General features: G+C 39.6%; 2 protein-coding genes across 6 annotated transcripts in view; one reads left to right on the top strand and one right to left on the bottom strand.

The window, feature by feature from the left end:
- Positions 1 to 7,993, top strand: part of ppp1r13bb (protein phosphatase 1, regulatory subunit 13Bb) — a 70,001-nt gene extending 62,008 nt beyond the window's left edge. For all 4 annotated transcript variants that reach the window (XM_016525472.1, XM_016525473.1, XM_016525474.1 and 1 more), the window contains 8 exons: positions 779 to 903; positions 988 to 1,468; positions 2,166 to 2,896; positions 4,314 to 4,451; positions 4,552 to 4,685; positions 4,795 to 4,961; positions 6,151 to 6,350; positions 6,729 to 7,993. In XM_016525472.1, the coding sequence (XP_016380958.1) occupies positions 779 to 903; positions 988 to 1,468; positions 2,166 to 2,896; positions 4,314 to 4,451; positions 4,552 to 4,685; positions 4,795 to 4,961; positions 6,151 to 6,350; positions 6,729 to 6,770 (2,018 nt within the window). In that variant the 3' untranslated portion in view covers positions 6,771 to 7,993. The remainder of the gene's footprint in view (positions 1 to 778; positions 904 to 987; positions 1,469 to 2,165; positions 2,897 to 4,313; positions 4,452 to 4,551; positions 4,686 to 4,794; positions 4,962 to 6,150; positions 6,351 to 6,728) is intronic.
- A 1,409-nt stretch (positions 7,994 to 9,402) lies between these two features.
- ckbb (creatine kinase, brain b) lies at positions 9,403 to 14,899 on the bottom strand. 2 transcript variants are annotated; one of them, XM_016525470.1, is made up of 8 exons: positions 14,798 to 14,898; positions 13,817 to 14,021; positions 12,125 to 12,279; positions 11,908 to 12,040; positions 11,593 to 11,764; positions 10,166 to 10,289; positions 9,884 to 10,073; positions 9,403 to 9,806 (listed from the first exon to the last, which is right to left on the bottom strand). In XM_016525470.1, the coding sequence occupies exons 2-8, from the start codon at positions 14,007 to 14,009 to the stop codon at positions 9,628 to 9,630; spliced, it is 1,146 nt and encodes a 381-aa protein (XP_016380956.1). In that variant the 5' UTR covers positions 14,010 to 14,021; positions 14,798 to 14,898; the 3' UTR covers positions 9,403 to 9,627. The 2 variants fall into 2 exon arrangements, with proteins under 2 accessions (XP_016380956.1, XP_016380957.1); XM_016525471.1 differs by lacking the exon at positions 13,817 to 14,021 and having other exon boundaries at positions 14,798 to 14,899.
- Positions 14,900 to 15,185: the final 286 nt, after the last annotated feature.

Here is a 15,185-nt window from a genome sequence, read left to right as displayed (position 1 = left end):
GGCAAAATTATACTTTTTTCATGAGCAGCAGAACCTTAATGATATACTAGATCCCTCAGTCTGGTCAATTACATTTGCCCTTGTTTATTTGCTCTTTACTGCAATTCAATACGAGTCAAAAGCTGCTGATCCTGTCTTTTGGGAGTATGTGTGTATATGATTGTGTAAGAATGTAATTGAGGTAGATTGTGCGAGGACTCATGAGAGAAAGTGAGTGTCTCTGTTGGGATGTGAAACTCTACCCTGATAAGGTTCACTGGGCTCTCTACCTCTTCCTCTGTACATTTAAACTCACTAAATTGCTGGCTCCATTTCATCATTCTCTAACATTCAGCTAACTTGTTGACATCACACAAAATATACACACATAATAGACAGAAAAGCTAAGTATGTAGAGTGGTGGCTCAGTCAGTTTGCTTTTTCTAACTTAAATCAGTTTTCCTCTTTATTTGGCTTGAGTTTCATAAGGACTGACTTTTAAGCTCTGTTGAAGATGTCAAGATACCATGCAGTTGACTACATTTGTAAACTCTTTGCAGAACAGCATTATCTTGAAATTTAGGGTCATCCGAGCTGTTCTTGTAGATGTGAGGAGCCCCACTCTCTTTTCTGTTATACGTCATGTCTCCTAACTCAAAAACATACCTAGACATCTTTAGAAGTCATGTCTAGTATATTAGCAATGCAGTTCGTCATACTGTTCTAATAATAAATGTGCTTGTGAGGGGTTCTGTCATGTCTGATCTTGTACTAATGCTCCCTTTCTTTCCATTTTCAGCAAATGACACCAGTTGGCCTACCCTCAACAAGAGCAACACATCAGTTAAACCACCTGACTGGAAGGAGTCTGGAACAGACACGACCAGTAAAACGGCATCACCTGCAGGCACTCCTGGAGATAAGGTATGACTAACTTACACCTGTGCTCACAAATAAATTGCTGTCCTATTATTTTACCGTGATTTTACAATATCTTTTTAAATTCAGGATTCCAGTAAAATAGGCTCAGCTCCTCCTCTCAGTAAGCCCCATCCTCCCCCATACGGAGCCCATACCAGCAACCACCCCCTCTCATCTGCCAACTCGGGTTCTACCAGCTCTTTGGACCGACGCAAGGATGTTCCTCTCCGGCCGGCTCCCAGCTTACCTATGAACCCACCGCCACAGCCGGCCTGGCCCCGTGTCCCCCCAGCACCCACCGGCTCTTCCTCTCAGCAGATCCAGCAGCGCATTTCTGTACCCCCCAGTCCCACCTTCCAGCACAGTCCACCCTTTTTCCCTCCCGGTGAGAGGCCAGACCCTCCTCTGGCTGTAGCGGTAAGGCCGTTCATCCCAGATAAGGGCTCCAGACCGCAGTCACCCAGAAAAGGCCCAGCCACCATGAACTCAAGCTCCATCTACCATATGTACCTACAACAAACAGCCCCCAAGAACTACCCTCTGAACATCAAGCCTGCAGTCAAAGCAGGTACACATCAGAAACAATATTAAACTTCAACAATTTACTACTAACACTGGCAGTTTGTGCTCACCTATAGGACAGTATTTTAACGTTTGTTATGGGGTGTTCACATCAGGGTTGGGTATTGATGCTGATCTAAGTGTGTACAATTTTATAGGGAGACTTACAACTTGATACATTAGTAAAAATATATTCATAAAATTAATATTTAATATTAAATACATTTTTATTTTACTTTCACTTCAGTGATAAACACCCATGAAAACTATTGTGTAGAAAAGGTCTGGATGCGCCTGTAAAAATGTATACCTACAAAATAAATGCGCATAGAATAAAAGATTGCGGATTCTTAAAATCAGTATTATTCATTCAGTAAGAAAATAAAAAATACATATTTTTATAGTCCATGTTCATACAGGATGCGTCTTGTTTTTAAAAACAGCTAGATACAGTGCAACAGAATGCAGGTGCCTCACTGCGCTTTTTAACTTGACACAGCGTCTTTAAAAATGCGCCACTCACAGCAAGAAAGACTGAAAAAACAGCTAGAAACATTGCAGTGGTCAACAATGTCCTTTTAGCACTTAGAAAAATAATTAAAAAAACAGATGCATTAATGTGAATCATGTGGTTTATTTCTTGATTATGTGTTAGTGTTTTATTAGTACAGTATAATTGAGTATTTTCTTCTTTTTCTCTGTAGTATATGGTAAGCCAGTCCTGCCTCCCAGCTCTATGCCCCCTTCTCCCTTATCTTTCGGGGGCTCTGGCGCCTTTCCTGCCCTGCAGGGTCCAGGAGGAGACATGTTGGATGTTGAGCTGGACCTTGACGGTCAAATCATGGGTGTTCCTGAGCCACCCCCACCCAACGTGGACCACATCCCGCGACCTCTCAGCCCCACTAAACTCACACCCATGGTGCACTCCCCTATGCGCTACCAGAGCGATGCTGAGCTGGAGACCTTGCGCAAGAAACTGGCCAATGCTCCACGACCGCTTAAGAAACGCAGCTCGATTACGGAACCAGAGGGTCCCAATGGGCCCAACATCCAGAAACTTCTCTATCAGCGGTTCAACACCCTGGCTGGAGGGATGGAAGGAGGAATGGGCGGTGTGAGTGGAGGTGTGACTCCATTCTACCAGCCCTCCGTGGCCACAGGGGAAATGCTCTTTGATGCAGACAATGGGAATCCACCTTCAAAAACACCCATCGTGCCCTCGGGGGGAGCTGTTGCTGAGGATGTTGTCCCGCAAAGTGATGCCAACGATAATGAGCCCCCAGAGCAAGTGGCTGAGGCATTGACCCCTCCGGCACCAGAACCGGCAGAAGACAATAACAATAATCCTGCAGAACCATTAGCGATTTTGCAGAGTCCTGTAGCTGAGGCCAGCACACCTGAAGAAGCAGACATCTGTCCCTCATCCCAGCCCACGGTCAGTCTACTGATACACACCCTCACACAAACTCAAGCTTGTATATGAATCATTTTTAGATCTAAATCCATTTAGGTTTCATTTCCTGCACTGCAGTTGTTGCCTTTTGGCAATATTTTACTGTTTCGAATATAACCGTTTTCATCATCATCATCAATCTGTTATTACATATTAATATATGGTTATTTAGATAGTATATTACAATAGTCTAAAAGTTCAATATTTATATTTTTTAGGTTGTATTATAATATGTAATTAAACAATAAATTATGTATTCGCAATAAAAGATTAGTTATTAATTGCAACAACTGGTGACTTAAAATAAAAAGGGTCACCTTTTTCATATCTCAAAAGTCTGCAGTTATGACTTCAGTTAATTTTAATTCTTTTTTTTGTACTCTGAAAAGAAAAAAAAGAAGGAAAAAAACAACAATATTAAAACCGATATTTACTAACCCATTTCAGATTACAAATGAGAAAGTATTTGATTAAATTGAGATATTTAATTGAGATGTATTTATGCCTATTTCGGTCACATTGAGTAGTTTTCTCATAACTTGGGTAACAACGAATAGGTAATGCACAAACTACACTACTGTTCAAAAGTTTTGCGTCAGTAACTTTATTTTTGAAAGAAAAAAATACTTTTATTCAGATAGGATACATTAAATTGAGCAAAAGTGACAGTAAAGACAATAATGTTATAAAAGATTTCTATTTCAAATAAATGTTGCTCTTTTAAACTTTCTTTTAATCAAAGAATCCTGGGAAAAAAAACGTATGGCTTCCACAATATTAATTAAGCAGCAAAACTATAATAAGAAATTATAGTAATAATAAATGATTCTTGAGCAGCAAATCAGCATATTAGAATTGATTTCAGAAAATTCAGCTGTTCCATCACAGGAATAAATTACATTTGAAAATATATTTAAATAGAAAACAGTTATTTTAAATTGTAATAATATTTCACATTATTACTGTATTTTTTTAAATAAAAAAAATACATGCAGCCTTGGTTATCATAAGCCTTCTTTCAAAAACATGAAAAAATTCACCCTACACTTTTGAACGTGGAATAATTGTGCAACATCGTCTCTGTCCAAATACACTCATTTCGACAGCAGTATAAATATATGAAATGTCACTTAAGTTCACATTAGTTTCCGTCTCCTCTTACACTGACAATTACTCTCATTTGCTATATTGGAAAGTCTCATTAAGTTGACATTTTTAATGTGTTTACATCATTACTAGCTGATATAGATACACCAGATATCGACTGCATTGTCTGAACAAACCAGTCAGATTATATTGCTTGCAACAGTGCGGACAATCAGTCCTAAAGAGCAGATCTGAAAAGCAAATCAGATTGTGTGCTGTGTGAACAAAGCCTAATGGTCGATGTCCTCAACAGGGCAAACGCACGAACCTAAAGAAACCCGACTCGGAGCGGACGGGTCACGGCCTTAGAGTGAAGTTCATCCCACTCGCTCTGCTGCTGGATTCCTCACTGGAGGGCGAGTTTGACCTTGTACAAAGGATAATCTATGAGGTGTGTATAATAACATGTATGCCATGTGAACACTTTACACACTGCTTTATTTTGCCCATTTTCATTAACAAATTCTTATTTAATTCCTCTCATTTCATAGGTTGAAAATCCCAGCACCCCTAATGATGAGGGCATCACACCTCTCCATAACGCAGTCTGTGCCGGGCACCATCACATCGTCAAGTTCCTGCTGGACTTTGGTGTTAATGTGAATGCAGCAGACAGTGATGGCTGGTGAGGACACTTTGTTGGATCTGTCAGTGTGAAAGAGATTGATCAGTCTATTTAAGCTAACAGCTGTTGAGTAGACGGACCCACTGACGTCGTGTGTCTCTATGTGTAGGACACCTTTGCATTGTGCCGCCTCCTGTAACAGCGTGCACCTGTGTAAGCTGCTGGTGGAGTCTGGTGCTGCCATCTTTGCCACCACTATCAGTGATGTGGAGACGGCAGCAGACAAATGTGAGGAGATGGAGGAGGGTTATATACAGTGCTCACAGTTTCTCTATGGTAAGAGTGCCTTTCTTTTCCTCTGGGGCTCAGAATAATTATTTGTCCTCACATACCATCCATTTTGAGAACTCTAATGAATCGTATGGGAAAGTGAAGGCAATTTTTAGGATCAGATCTAAATGAAAGTTACTAATTTTGAGAGACTCTAGTCTCACTTAATATATGAAAATATCTGTGTAAGATGACAATATCAAACTAAATAGCTTATTTAAAGAAAGAACAAAAACACTTTTTTACAAACACAAATAAAGCTACAAATGAATAAACAACTACATATACAGATAATTTTTCTTTGATAGTTAGTGATGATACAGATTTCTTGGTAGAAAATGTAATTGAACGTTTTTGAGTTCTCATTGCATTTACACTGCTATAACCAGCAGATGTCCCCAAAGTACAGAGTTTAGAGCTCTTAGAAACAGGAATCACTTGATTCAAAGATTTAAAAAGCCTGACTTCTCCCATCACTATGTGCCCATTGTCGGGCTTTTAGGCATAATCGATGTAAGAATTCTCCAAAAGTCCCATTAACATATTTAGTACACTACCATTCAAAAGTTTGGGGTCAGTAAGATGTTTTTTTTTTTTTTTTTAAGAAATAGATACTCTTATTCAGCAAGGACACATTAAATTTATAAAAAGTGACAGTAAAGACATATTACAAAAGATTTCTATTTCAAATAAATGCTGTTCTTTTGAACTATTATATTCTGAAAAAGTATCAGACATTTCTACATAAATATTAAGCAGCACAACTGTTTTCACTGATAATAAGAAATGTTTCTTGAGCAGCAAATCAGCATATTAGAATGATTTCTGAGGGATCATGTGACACTGAAGACTGGAGTTCAAAATTCAGCTTTACCATTGCAGGAATGAATTACTTTTAAAAGTACATTAAGATAGAAAGCAGTCATTTAATATTTCACAATATTACTGTTTTTACTATATTTTTGATTGGATAAATGCAGACTTGGTGAGCATAAGATACTTTTTGTATAAATATAAATCAAATCTTACTGACCCAAACTTTTAAACTGTAATGTACGTTGATCAATCATATTACTCGGTACTCACCAATATAATGTAACAATTTTTTTGTGTGGTGCACATGTTAATGCCATAATATCATACCAAATGAGATATTTCCATGCCTTAAGACCTTTTCCTCTCTGTGTGTTTACAGGTGTGCAGGAGAAGCTGGGAGTGATGAATAAGGGAGTTGTGTACGCGCTGTGGGAGTATGAGGCTCAGAGCGCAGATGAGCTTTCCTTTCAGGAGGGTGACGCCATTACTGTCCTACGCAGGAAGGACGATGCCGAGACAGAGTGGTGGTGGAGTAAACTCAATGACAAAGAGGGCTATGTGCCACGTAACCTATTAGGGGTAGGTGCACACACGGGATATAGCAGCAGAGTATGTTTTAAAATGTAATTTATTCCTGTGATGCAAAGCTGAATTTTCAGCATCATTACTCCAGTCTTCAGTGTCACATGATCCTTCAGAAATCATTCTAATATGATGATTTGCTGCTCAAGAAGCATTTCTTTCCAGCTTTATTTTCAGGATTCTTTGATGTTCAAAAGATCAGAATTTATTTGAAATAGAAATCTTTTGAAACATTATAAATATTTCACTTTTGATCAATTTAATGCATCCTTCTTGAATAAAAGTGTTAATTTCTTTCCAAAAAAAAAAAACTTTTGAAAGGCAGTGCATATTATGAAATGATATTAATAGTTGTGTCTTTTTGTTTCTCCGTAGCTTTACCCCAGAATAAAACCACGTCAGAGGTCACTGGCGTAACCCTCTCGTGGGTGACCGCCTGGACTGATGTCTCGAGGTGTTGAACCTCCATCTTTCACCTCTATGTGCCACTTGGACCATAGAAGGGGTGAAGCTGCTAAACCCTGAACCTGGAGGCACAATTAACTGCACTACACACTCTCCAGTGAACACCAGGCCAAACAAGCAGCCTCAGGTTTCTCGGTCTGCCCCCATCAGCTCTGCTACCAGGCCTCCGGATCTCCCACTCCACTCCTCACACGCTCTCTTGTATCCATGTAAAATGTATTATAGCTGTACATCACACCTTGGGGATCAATCGCTTTGACAAGAGCTTTTCTTTATTTGTAGTTGCTTACCCATGATGCTTTGCTGAGAAGACCAGGGCAGATGGTGCTCTTTGTCAGAGAGAGATTCTGTATACTTTGAATTGAACTGGATGAATGAGAGCTTTTATGTAAGTTTAAAACAAATTACTTGTGCTTGAATTTTATAGTTCATCTACAAAACGAGTGTATAAACTGGAAGTATATGAGAGCAGAGAACAAAATATACATAGTTTGCATAGAACGATTATTCTGATCTATGACTGAGGAATCCCATATCCTGATGGGCATGTATATGATTCATAAAGGCGCATATAACAGAGTGTATGTGTATGAGTGTATAATTTTATGTACGGGTGTGATTTTTCTTTTAAACTGCAGTGAGTATCATGAAGAAGTGTGAAGTGCTGAGAAGTGTTTTTCACAGCATAAGAGTGTTTTGAAGAGAGTGTGTGAAGTGTGTAGAGAGATTAAGATGAACCATCAGAACCATCATTATAAAATCAGTAAGTATTTAGCCTACAGGGACTGACGCTATACGTTTTTGTCAGTTTTTTGGCTGTAGAGGGTTTGGCTGGAGTGCCATGGCTCAGATGAATTCAGCTGAAAATTTTCTCTGCATTTACATATATTTTATACTTTTTTTTTTTTTCCATGTTTCTTTATTATACCAGCCCATTCCACTCCACTCCAGTTTTTAGTCATGTGAAATGATTTTTATATTCTGCCATTGAGGCAGTGAAGAGCTTTATTGTGGAGTTTAATCTTGTAAATACTGTGATGGGGACGGGAGAGGAGACATGCTTGACTCGATGCTGTTAGACTAAACTGCCCGTGTGGTCTTCTGTGAAATACAGTGACTTGCACCTTGTGTACTATACATGTCCACAATAAAAAGAAATGAGTCGTAGCAAGAAATCATGTCTACTTTGTGTTATGCTCATTGCTCAGTCTCTCCCTCGGTTTTTGATTGATAAATTGATTTTAACATCTGATAAATTGATTTTAACATCTGGTTCAATGCTCTTTTAGTGGCCTAAAAAAAGCCAATTGACTGCAACAACCATTGACAGCTGATAGGAAGTATATGGAAGATGAGATCAAAGTTCTTCAGTTAAAAGCAAAGCACTATATTTGGGGCACATCAAATTCAGCCTTGCACTCAGGCATCACTATTCCAGATCTCACTATTAAAATTAGAGAGAAAAATATGGGGGGAGAGAAGAGTATTGAAACGGTCGACTTTAACTATCCAGCTAAGCTTACAGAATTTGAGGGTCGAAATAATTATACCATTAATATTTTTCACGCTGTATTTCAAATTGAATGACCAAAGCTTTTCCGTTATCATTCAGATAAAAATAAAAATTTAAATTTAAAAAAGCATTATACAGATGGGGGCCGAAGTTGTTGTGACTGTTGTCACATGGTGCTTGTTACTTTTCTCTGCGCTGTCCGGCTTGACCAATCACAGTCATTTTTTTATTACTGGATAAGGGTTTTTATTTTACAGAGATTGTTAGGATGTTTCAATGTTGGAAGTGTTACCTTACTACTTAAAATGTACATGCAATTAAAATAGCTAAAAGTTTACCTTCGTTGTACTAACGTCTGAGACAAATACTGAATTTCCTCCAAGTTCAGCGTTGACTAAACATGTAAACTACTATAGTGAATGTCTGTAAGGTAAATTGAATTCATGGTTTCCGAAAATGCTTGTTTTCTCAACGCAGAATAAAACCAGGATTAAAAAGGAAAAAAACGATCAAAACAAGCGCATATAAATATACAAGTATAATACTGAATTTCCTCCAAGTTCAGCGTTGACTAAACATGTAAACTACTATAGTGAATGTCTGTAAGGTAAATTGAATTCATGGTTTCCGAAAATGCTTGTTTTCTCAACGCAGAATAAAACCAGGATTAAAAAGGAAAAAACGATCAAAACAAGCACATATAAATATACAAGTACAGTTCTTTTGGAAGAGAGAACTACAGTCTCTTGAAGGAAAAAAAAAAGAGAAAAAAAAATCCCTTGAGATTATGGTTTCTCTGAAGCAAATAATAACCTTGTTAGTCCACCTATAAAATAACCTTAAAGCGCAGGGATTATCCTACAGGTTATAAACACCACCAAATCAAAGACGCATTAGAAAAGGTCTGTAAACACAAAATAAGCTTCCAAAATAACAGCTAGAACACCACCCATACAACAGGGCCTTTGCTTTCTAGCAACTGGACACATGCAGAACAGTAGTAAATGAAATGGATTCAAAACTACAATCAAATTTAGTTGATCTTTTAGAAATAACATGCACACAGAAAAATCCATGGGCCAAAGAGACTTTATTTCTGGTGTTAAGCTCCATCTTCAACATTGCAGGACGTTTGGGATACAAAATCCTTCACACTGATGGAAGACTCGTCTAACTTTAGTGCCACTACCGTTTGGGTGGAGTGTATGTTCCTTGATGTAGTTAAGATTATTGGTACTGGAAGAAGGGAGGACTGGTGGAGGCAGGGAAGGAGTTAAGTTAGGAGTCACGAAGTATTCACTTCTGCTCAGGCATAAGGTCATTGATCGACTGGCCTGCCTCCAAGCGTTTCTCCATTTCTACAAGCAGCTTAACTCCATCCACCACCATCTGAACCAGCTCAACCTCAGAGAAGCCCAGACGGTCTGCGTTGGAGATGTCAAAGATACCGCCTACTGCAGCAGTGTCAACTCCACCTGGAGACGAGAGCAAGTTTAGTATTGGAGATGGCATTCTGTACAGGTAACTTTTTATGGCTCTGGTGAATATATACCTGTTCCACGCTTTTGGAGCCTCAGCCGCTTGAGGATCTCACCAAACTTCTCATGCTTGCTGAGGTTAGGAAGTTTGACATGAACGCCACCACGCAACCCTGTGCCCAGGTTGGAGGGGCAGGTTAGGACGTAGCCCAAGTGCTCGTTCCACATGAACTCATGGCCCTTCTCTTTGAACAACTCCTCAATCTGCAAGACAAGCAGGTTTGGATTTAACAATGTGCAATTTAACACTGGAGCTGCTCGCAATGTTGAAGGTCTCGGATTGCTTAAAAACCGACCTTTGTGAGGCCTGTGCAGAAGCGAGTGAAGACTTCCTTCATGTTGCCCCCTTTCTGCATGGAAATAACACGAAGGTGGTCTTCCTCATTCACCCAGACCAGGAATGTCTTGTTGTCATTGTGCCTATTAAGAGCATTAAGAGGGGGGGGGGAACACATACAAAACGCATTTAAAGGGATAGTCCACCCAAAAATGAAAATTGTCATTACTTGCCCTCATGTCATTCCAAACCCGTAAGACCTTCGTTCATCTTCAGAACACAAATTATGAAATCCGAGAGCTTTCGGACCCTGCATAGACAGCAAGGGAACTACCACATTCAAGGCCCAGAAAGCTAGTAAGGACATTGTTAAAATAGTCCATGTGACATCAGTGGTTCAACCGTAATTTTAAGCTACGAGAATGCTTTGTGCGCCAAGAAAACAAAAATAACGTCTTTATTCAACAATTTCTTCGCTTCGGTGTCAGTATCCACCGTACACTCACGAGAGTACCACAACGCATGTGTGCCTTCCTCTGCTTGAAAACAAGGTACAGCGCATCCGGGTTCTACGTCAGAACGCCTCTTGTGAACACGCATCGACTGACACTGAAGAGAAGAAATTGTTGAATAAAGTAATTATTTTGTTTTCTTTGCGCACAAAAAGTATTCTCGTAGCTTCATAAAATTACGGTTGAACCACTGATGTCACATGGACCATTTTAACAACGTCCTTACTACCTTTCTGAGCATTGAACGTGGTAGATCCGTTGCAGTCTATGCAGGGTCATTAAGCGCTTGGATTTCATCAAAAATATCTTAATTTGTGTTCCGGAGATGAACTAAGGTCTAATGGGTTTGGAACGACATGAGGGCGAGTAATTAATCAGCTCCAACATTTTCATTTCAAGATGGAATCTCTAAATAATATTTACACTGGATATACTGTATAATAAACTTTAATATTTTAGCCAAGATGGCACCCAGTGTATCCACTTTGTAATATAAAATACAACATAATACAAATCTATAAAATAGCATCAACATGGCTATTTTCAGATCAAGTTGGAATACTCAAATTAAAATTGTATTGCTACTACAAACGTTTTAATTATAAACGTTCTTATTTCATTTTTAAAAATTATGTATTATTTATTGAAACCAAATCTTAATAAATGGATAAAATGTATTATAAAATTGATAAAAGTTATTCTTTAATATTAAAGATGGCACCTAAATGCATCTATTTTGGATATAAAACAATATACAAACTATGCCAACATGACTTTATTTCAAGCTGGAATTACCCATTAAAATAATAATAATAATAATAATAATAATAATAATAAATATCCATAGAGAAGAAAAAAAAAAATCAATAAATACATACATTTCTTTATATGATGAAGGAAAGAGTAATTGACCCAAAAGGCTGCTCTCACTCACCAGATCCCTCTGCCATCGGGCCAGTCACGGGCCATCCCAGAGGCCAGCAGCAGTGGGGACACAGGCTTATCAAATAGGAAGTGGTCATCAATCAGCTGCTGCTGCTCCTCCTCTGTCATGTCCTTGAGGGCATAGTACTTTCCTTTAAGATCACCATCTAGGGCTCCCAAAGCTGTGAAAACCGCAGGATAGATCACAACACAACTGCATCATTACAGAGTGGATGCTTCAATCACTCATTTCCGCCCACTCCTCTTAAACGACCAATCATGAATCATGTACATCCTATGAAAACAAGTGCCTAGACGAGCTCACCCTCAACGGACAGACCCTCGATGGCCCGTCTCTCCCCACGGCTGCAGTGAGGAGGGAGGCAGAAACCACGGATGCTCCTGCCAGTTCGCACTCTGGAGCTCAGAACATAGTTGGGGTCAAGGTCGTCTCCACCCTATTAAAAACACCACTAAATTAACAGCCGACTATTTTAAAGTGTTAAAGCCAATTAGATGCACCAGACAGAGTCGCGGTGTACCTGGAGGTTGTCTGGGTTCAGGTCGGTCTTGTGTTTGTCTGTGGGTTTGTATCCCCCATGGCGGTCCTCAATGATGGGGTCCAGGAGATCTTTGAACACTTCATACGTCTCCTCATCTCCAGCAACGCAGCCCACCGTCATGATGAAAGGATGACCTGGAACACAAAAGATCAGCAGTACTTCAATATGCCGTGGTGGTGACAATACAAAGAATTTTTGGAAACGTTAACGCTAACGGCCCTCATGATTGTAAAGCGCTTTGGGTGTACAGCAATACACAAAGCGCTATATAAATGCTTCATCATTCATTCATGGCAAACAGATTGTCACAAGCAACAGCTTAATATAGCCACACGTCATGTTTATTACCACATGGTTGGTCTTGCAGTAATCATGAGATTCAAGAACACACAATTCCTCTTTTGTTGGGCTTCACCAATATTACACCTTAGATTGTCGTTGCAACTTTCTCTCAGTTTTTGCAGAGTCAAATGCATGAGGGAAAATAAATAGTGCATAATAGGGTTGGGCCAATAGATGATGCCATAGTCCATAACCGATGGCTGACAGACATCACGAGGTTGAGCACGGACGGACAAGCTCGACACATGCGCAGTATCACCTACTTGACTCGCTCAGTCTCAACATTCACCCAGCACAAAATCCCCCCCTCCCTCGCGATGTCATCGTCCATCTCGATGTTTCACTGTAGACATCGTCCGATGCCAATTTGATGGACATCGCCTGCATCACATGCATTAGCCAGCAGGATTACAGCAGCAGGCATGAGGAAGCAGCACTGTGCAAAGGATGCAAATCAGAATGTAGAGGCAGAGTGCAATTAGGTTCAGTGCCTCCTCATTTTGCACACACCAGGCCCAAGAATGCTTTGAATAGTGAATGCACGCTTTTTGTAAGCACTTAAATATCTGTGCAAAATCCCCATTCTCCATAGTAGAGATGCAGAACTGATATTCAAGCTTATTTTAGTCCTGCTTTTAACATCTAATTATTAAGCTACACACTTATCACATGGGCATGAATGCGGTCATTTAAAATTTCATCCATTACACATAAATTGTTTAATATGTTACTAGCAAAGTGTTTAGAGACCCACTGAATTGTCTATTATTAGCAAAGTGCTTCATTACAGCACAGCCAGGAACCATGATTTTACTTGCTCAATTTATTTTTCAAAGACCAGCCAGCTAGAAATATATTCAAGCCATTTCAACTTGAAAGTGCAACTTTTTAAATGTACTTTGTCAAGATGCAATTATTTGTTTTATAATCAGTAAAATCGGCAATTATATGTACTATATTGGAGTCTGAAAATTTGCATTTGTTCTTTATTCATGGTAGATGTGAAAATTGGCGATTATAAATAAAGCTTGGTAGTTGGCTGCAGGTGGTATTAGGGGGAGGGACATTCATGTTCTAGAGCACATATGATTGGTCAAAAATATAGTAGTGCAGGATGAGTAATATTTTTGGACACTTTCTGCTAAAAGTACGTTTACTGACATTCAAAAGTAAACTAGCATTTAGAAGAGCTCAGATCTAACACACACACACATGGACTAAAAGCCGCAAAACTCAAATTTGCAAATCAAATCCTTGGATATTTGATCACCCTGCACCCGAGCGCCAGTTGAAACGGGTGCATTGCCATCTTGAACACTGGTCACTTACCGGGGTTGTCAACTCCGGTTTGAATGACGTCATCCACGGTAAATCCGCTCGGGGTTTGTTTGTCCCGCAGGTTTGCGTACATCTCGAGCGTCAGCACCTTCGCCATGTGGTTGTTGTGCTGGCTGAGGTCGGGATACTCCTGCTCAGCGATGTAGTTCATCTTCAGCTGATTGTGAGTGTTACCGAAAGGCATGATTGCGTCTACCTGGTGCAGATATTTGCAAACAAGGACACGTTAAAGGCAAGTTCAAATCCGATTCAATCACAAGGACAAAGCCAGCCCCTCAGCTGCATTAATGACGTAACAGCATTAAAGCGCATTTTTCACAACGGAGGAATTGGTTTCAAATCGCTTGAACCGTTACAGCAACAAACGGTCGTGGGATGACGACAGATGTGCTCGGTGACGTGTTATGTCGTGCTGGCAGTAAATATGATGGAATGTGGAGCGCGCGTCCGATAAATGACGCGTCATTACAAAATACGTTCAAATGCATGCAGATTATGCACGTTACGCAATGTCTAACGTGCATTATGAAGGTCTTGTATGGGAATCATGTATTATTCTCTGAAGCATGCTAATGCGTAATGCGCAACGTCTCCAAAGACCTTGCTGAAAAGGAGGCTGACTGCAAGGTCGTTGCTGATGTTTGGGACAAAAGCACCTTGTCATGCACGTATCTGCGATCTTTTGGCCAGTGTATCATTTAAAGCGTTTAAATGTCTTTGTATTGACATTGCTAAGCTCTCGACACGTTTAAAGAGTTTAGGTAAACATAAACGGCGCATTGCAAATTGCCAACAGAGCTTAAATACGCGACTTATGTTTGAATGCCGATGCATTCCTGATCATACTTTAATCATTAATACACCTCACAAATGTATGTTTTTGTAAATTGATCTGGCAGTGTCATCAGATCATATTTTCTGAATATTATAATAATAAAGGCTTGATTTAATGATCTCAAACAAAATCCATACCTTATACTGATTTTCTTTGGGAAAGCGGAATTAATCCTTCCTAAAGTCCACCAGAACCCACACAAAGACTGATAATGGTGTTCAGAAGTAAGCGGCTTTGTTGGGGTTTTTATAGCAAGCCCGAGCTCTCCTCTGATTGGACGCTATTTGAGTCCATTCATTCTATTGGACGGCGTCGCATCACATCCACAACATCCAGTGTTTGCTTACATTGATCACATTGATCACATGATGTTTTTCCTTGACGGCTCTTCTTGTCATGGTTGACAACAAAATTGAACAATGTGGAATTCGATCACATGCATTCATCAGACTCTTGTCTAGCACCTTAACTAGAAGTAAATGCGTGATCATAAATTGTCTAACCTGTACTAAACAAGAGTAAGTC

Source organism: Sinocyclocheilus rhinocerous, unplaced genomic scaffold (genome assembly GCF_001515625.1).
Source record: "Sinocyclocheilus rhinocerous isolate Xijiao unplaced genomic scaffold, SAMN03320098_v1.1 scaffold453, whole genome shotgun sequence".
NCBI classification, from domain to species: Eukaryota; Metazoa; Chordata; class Actinopteri; order Cypriniformes; family Cyprinidae; genus Sinocyclocheilus; species Sinocyclocheilus rhinocerous.
The sequence above is the reverse complement of the archived record's forward strand: the minus strand, read 5'-3'. Positions and strand labels throughout refer to the sequence as shown.

Excerpts from the sequence above, each read along its gene's own strand:
- ckbb (XM_016525470.1), bottom strand. The coding sequence starts at position 14,009 with ATGCCTTTCGGTAACACTCACAATCAGCTGAAGATGAACTACATCGCT. Across the intron at positions 12,280-13,816 it reads AACCGGAGTTGACAACCCCG|GTCATCCTTTCATCATGACG; the intron begins GTAAGTGACCAG and ends TTTGTGTTCCAG. Across the intron at positions 10,290-11,592 it reads CCCGATGGCAGAGGGATCTG|GCACAATGACAACAAGACAT; the intron begins GTGAGTGAGAGC and ends TGCTCTTAATAG.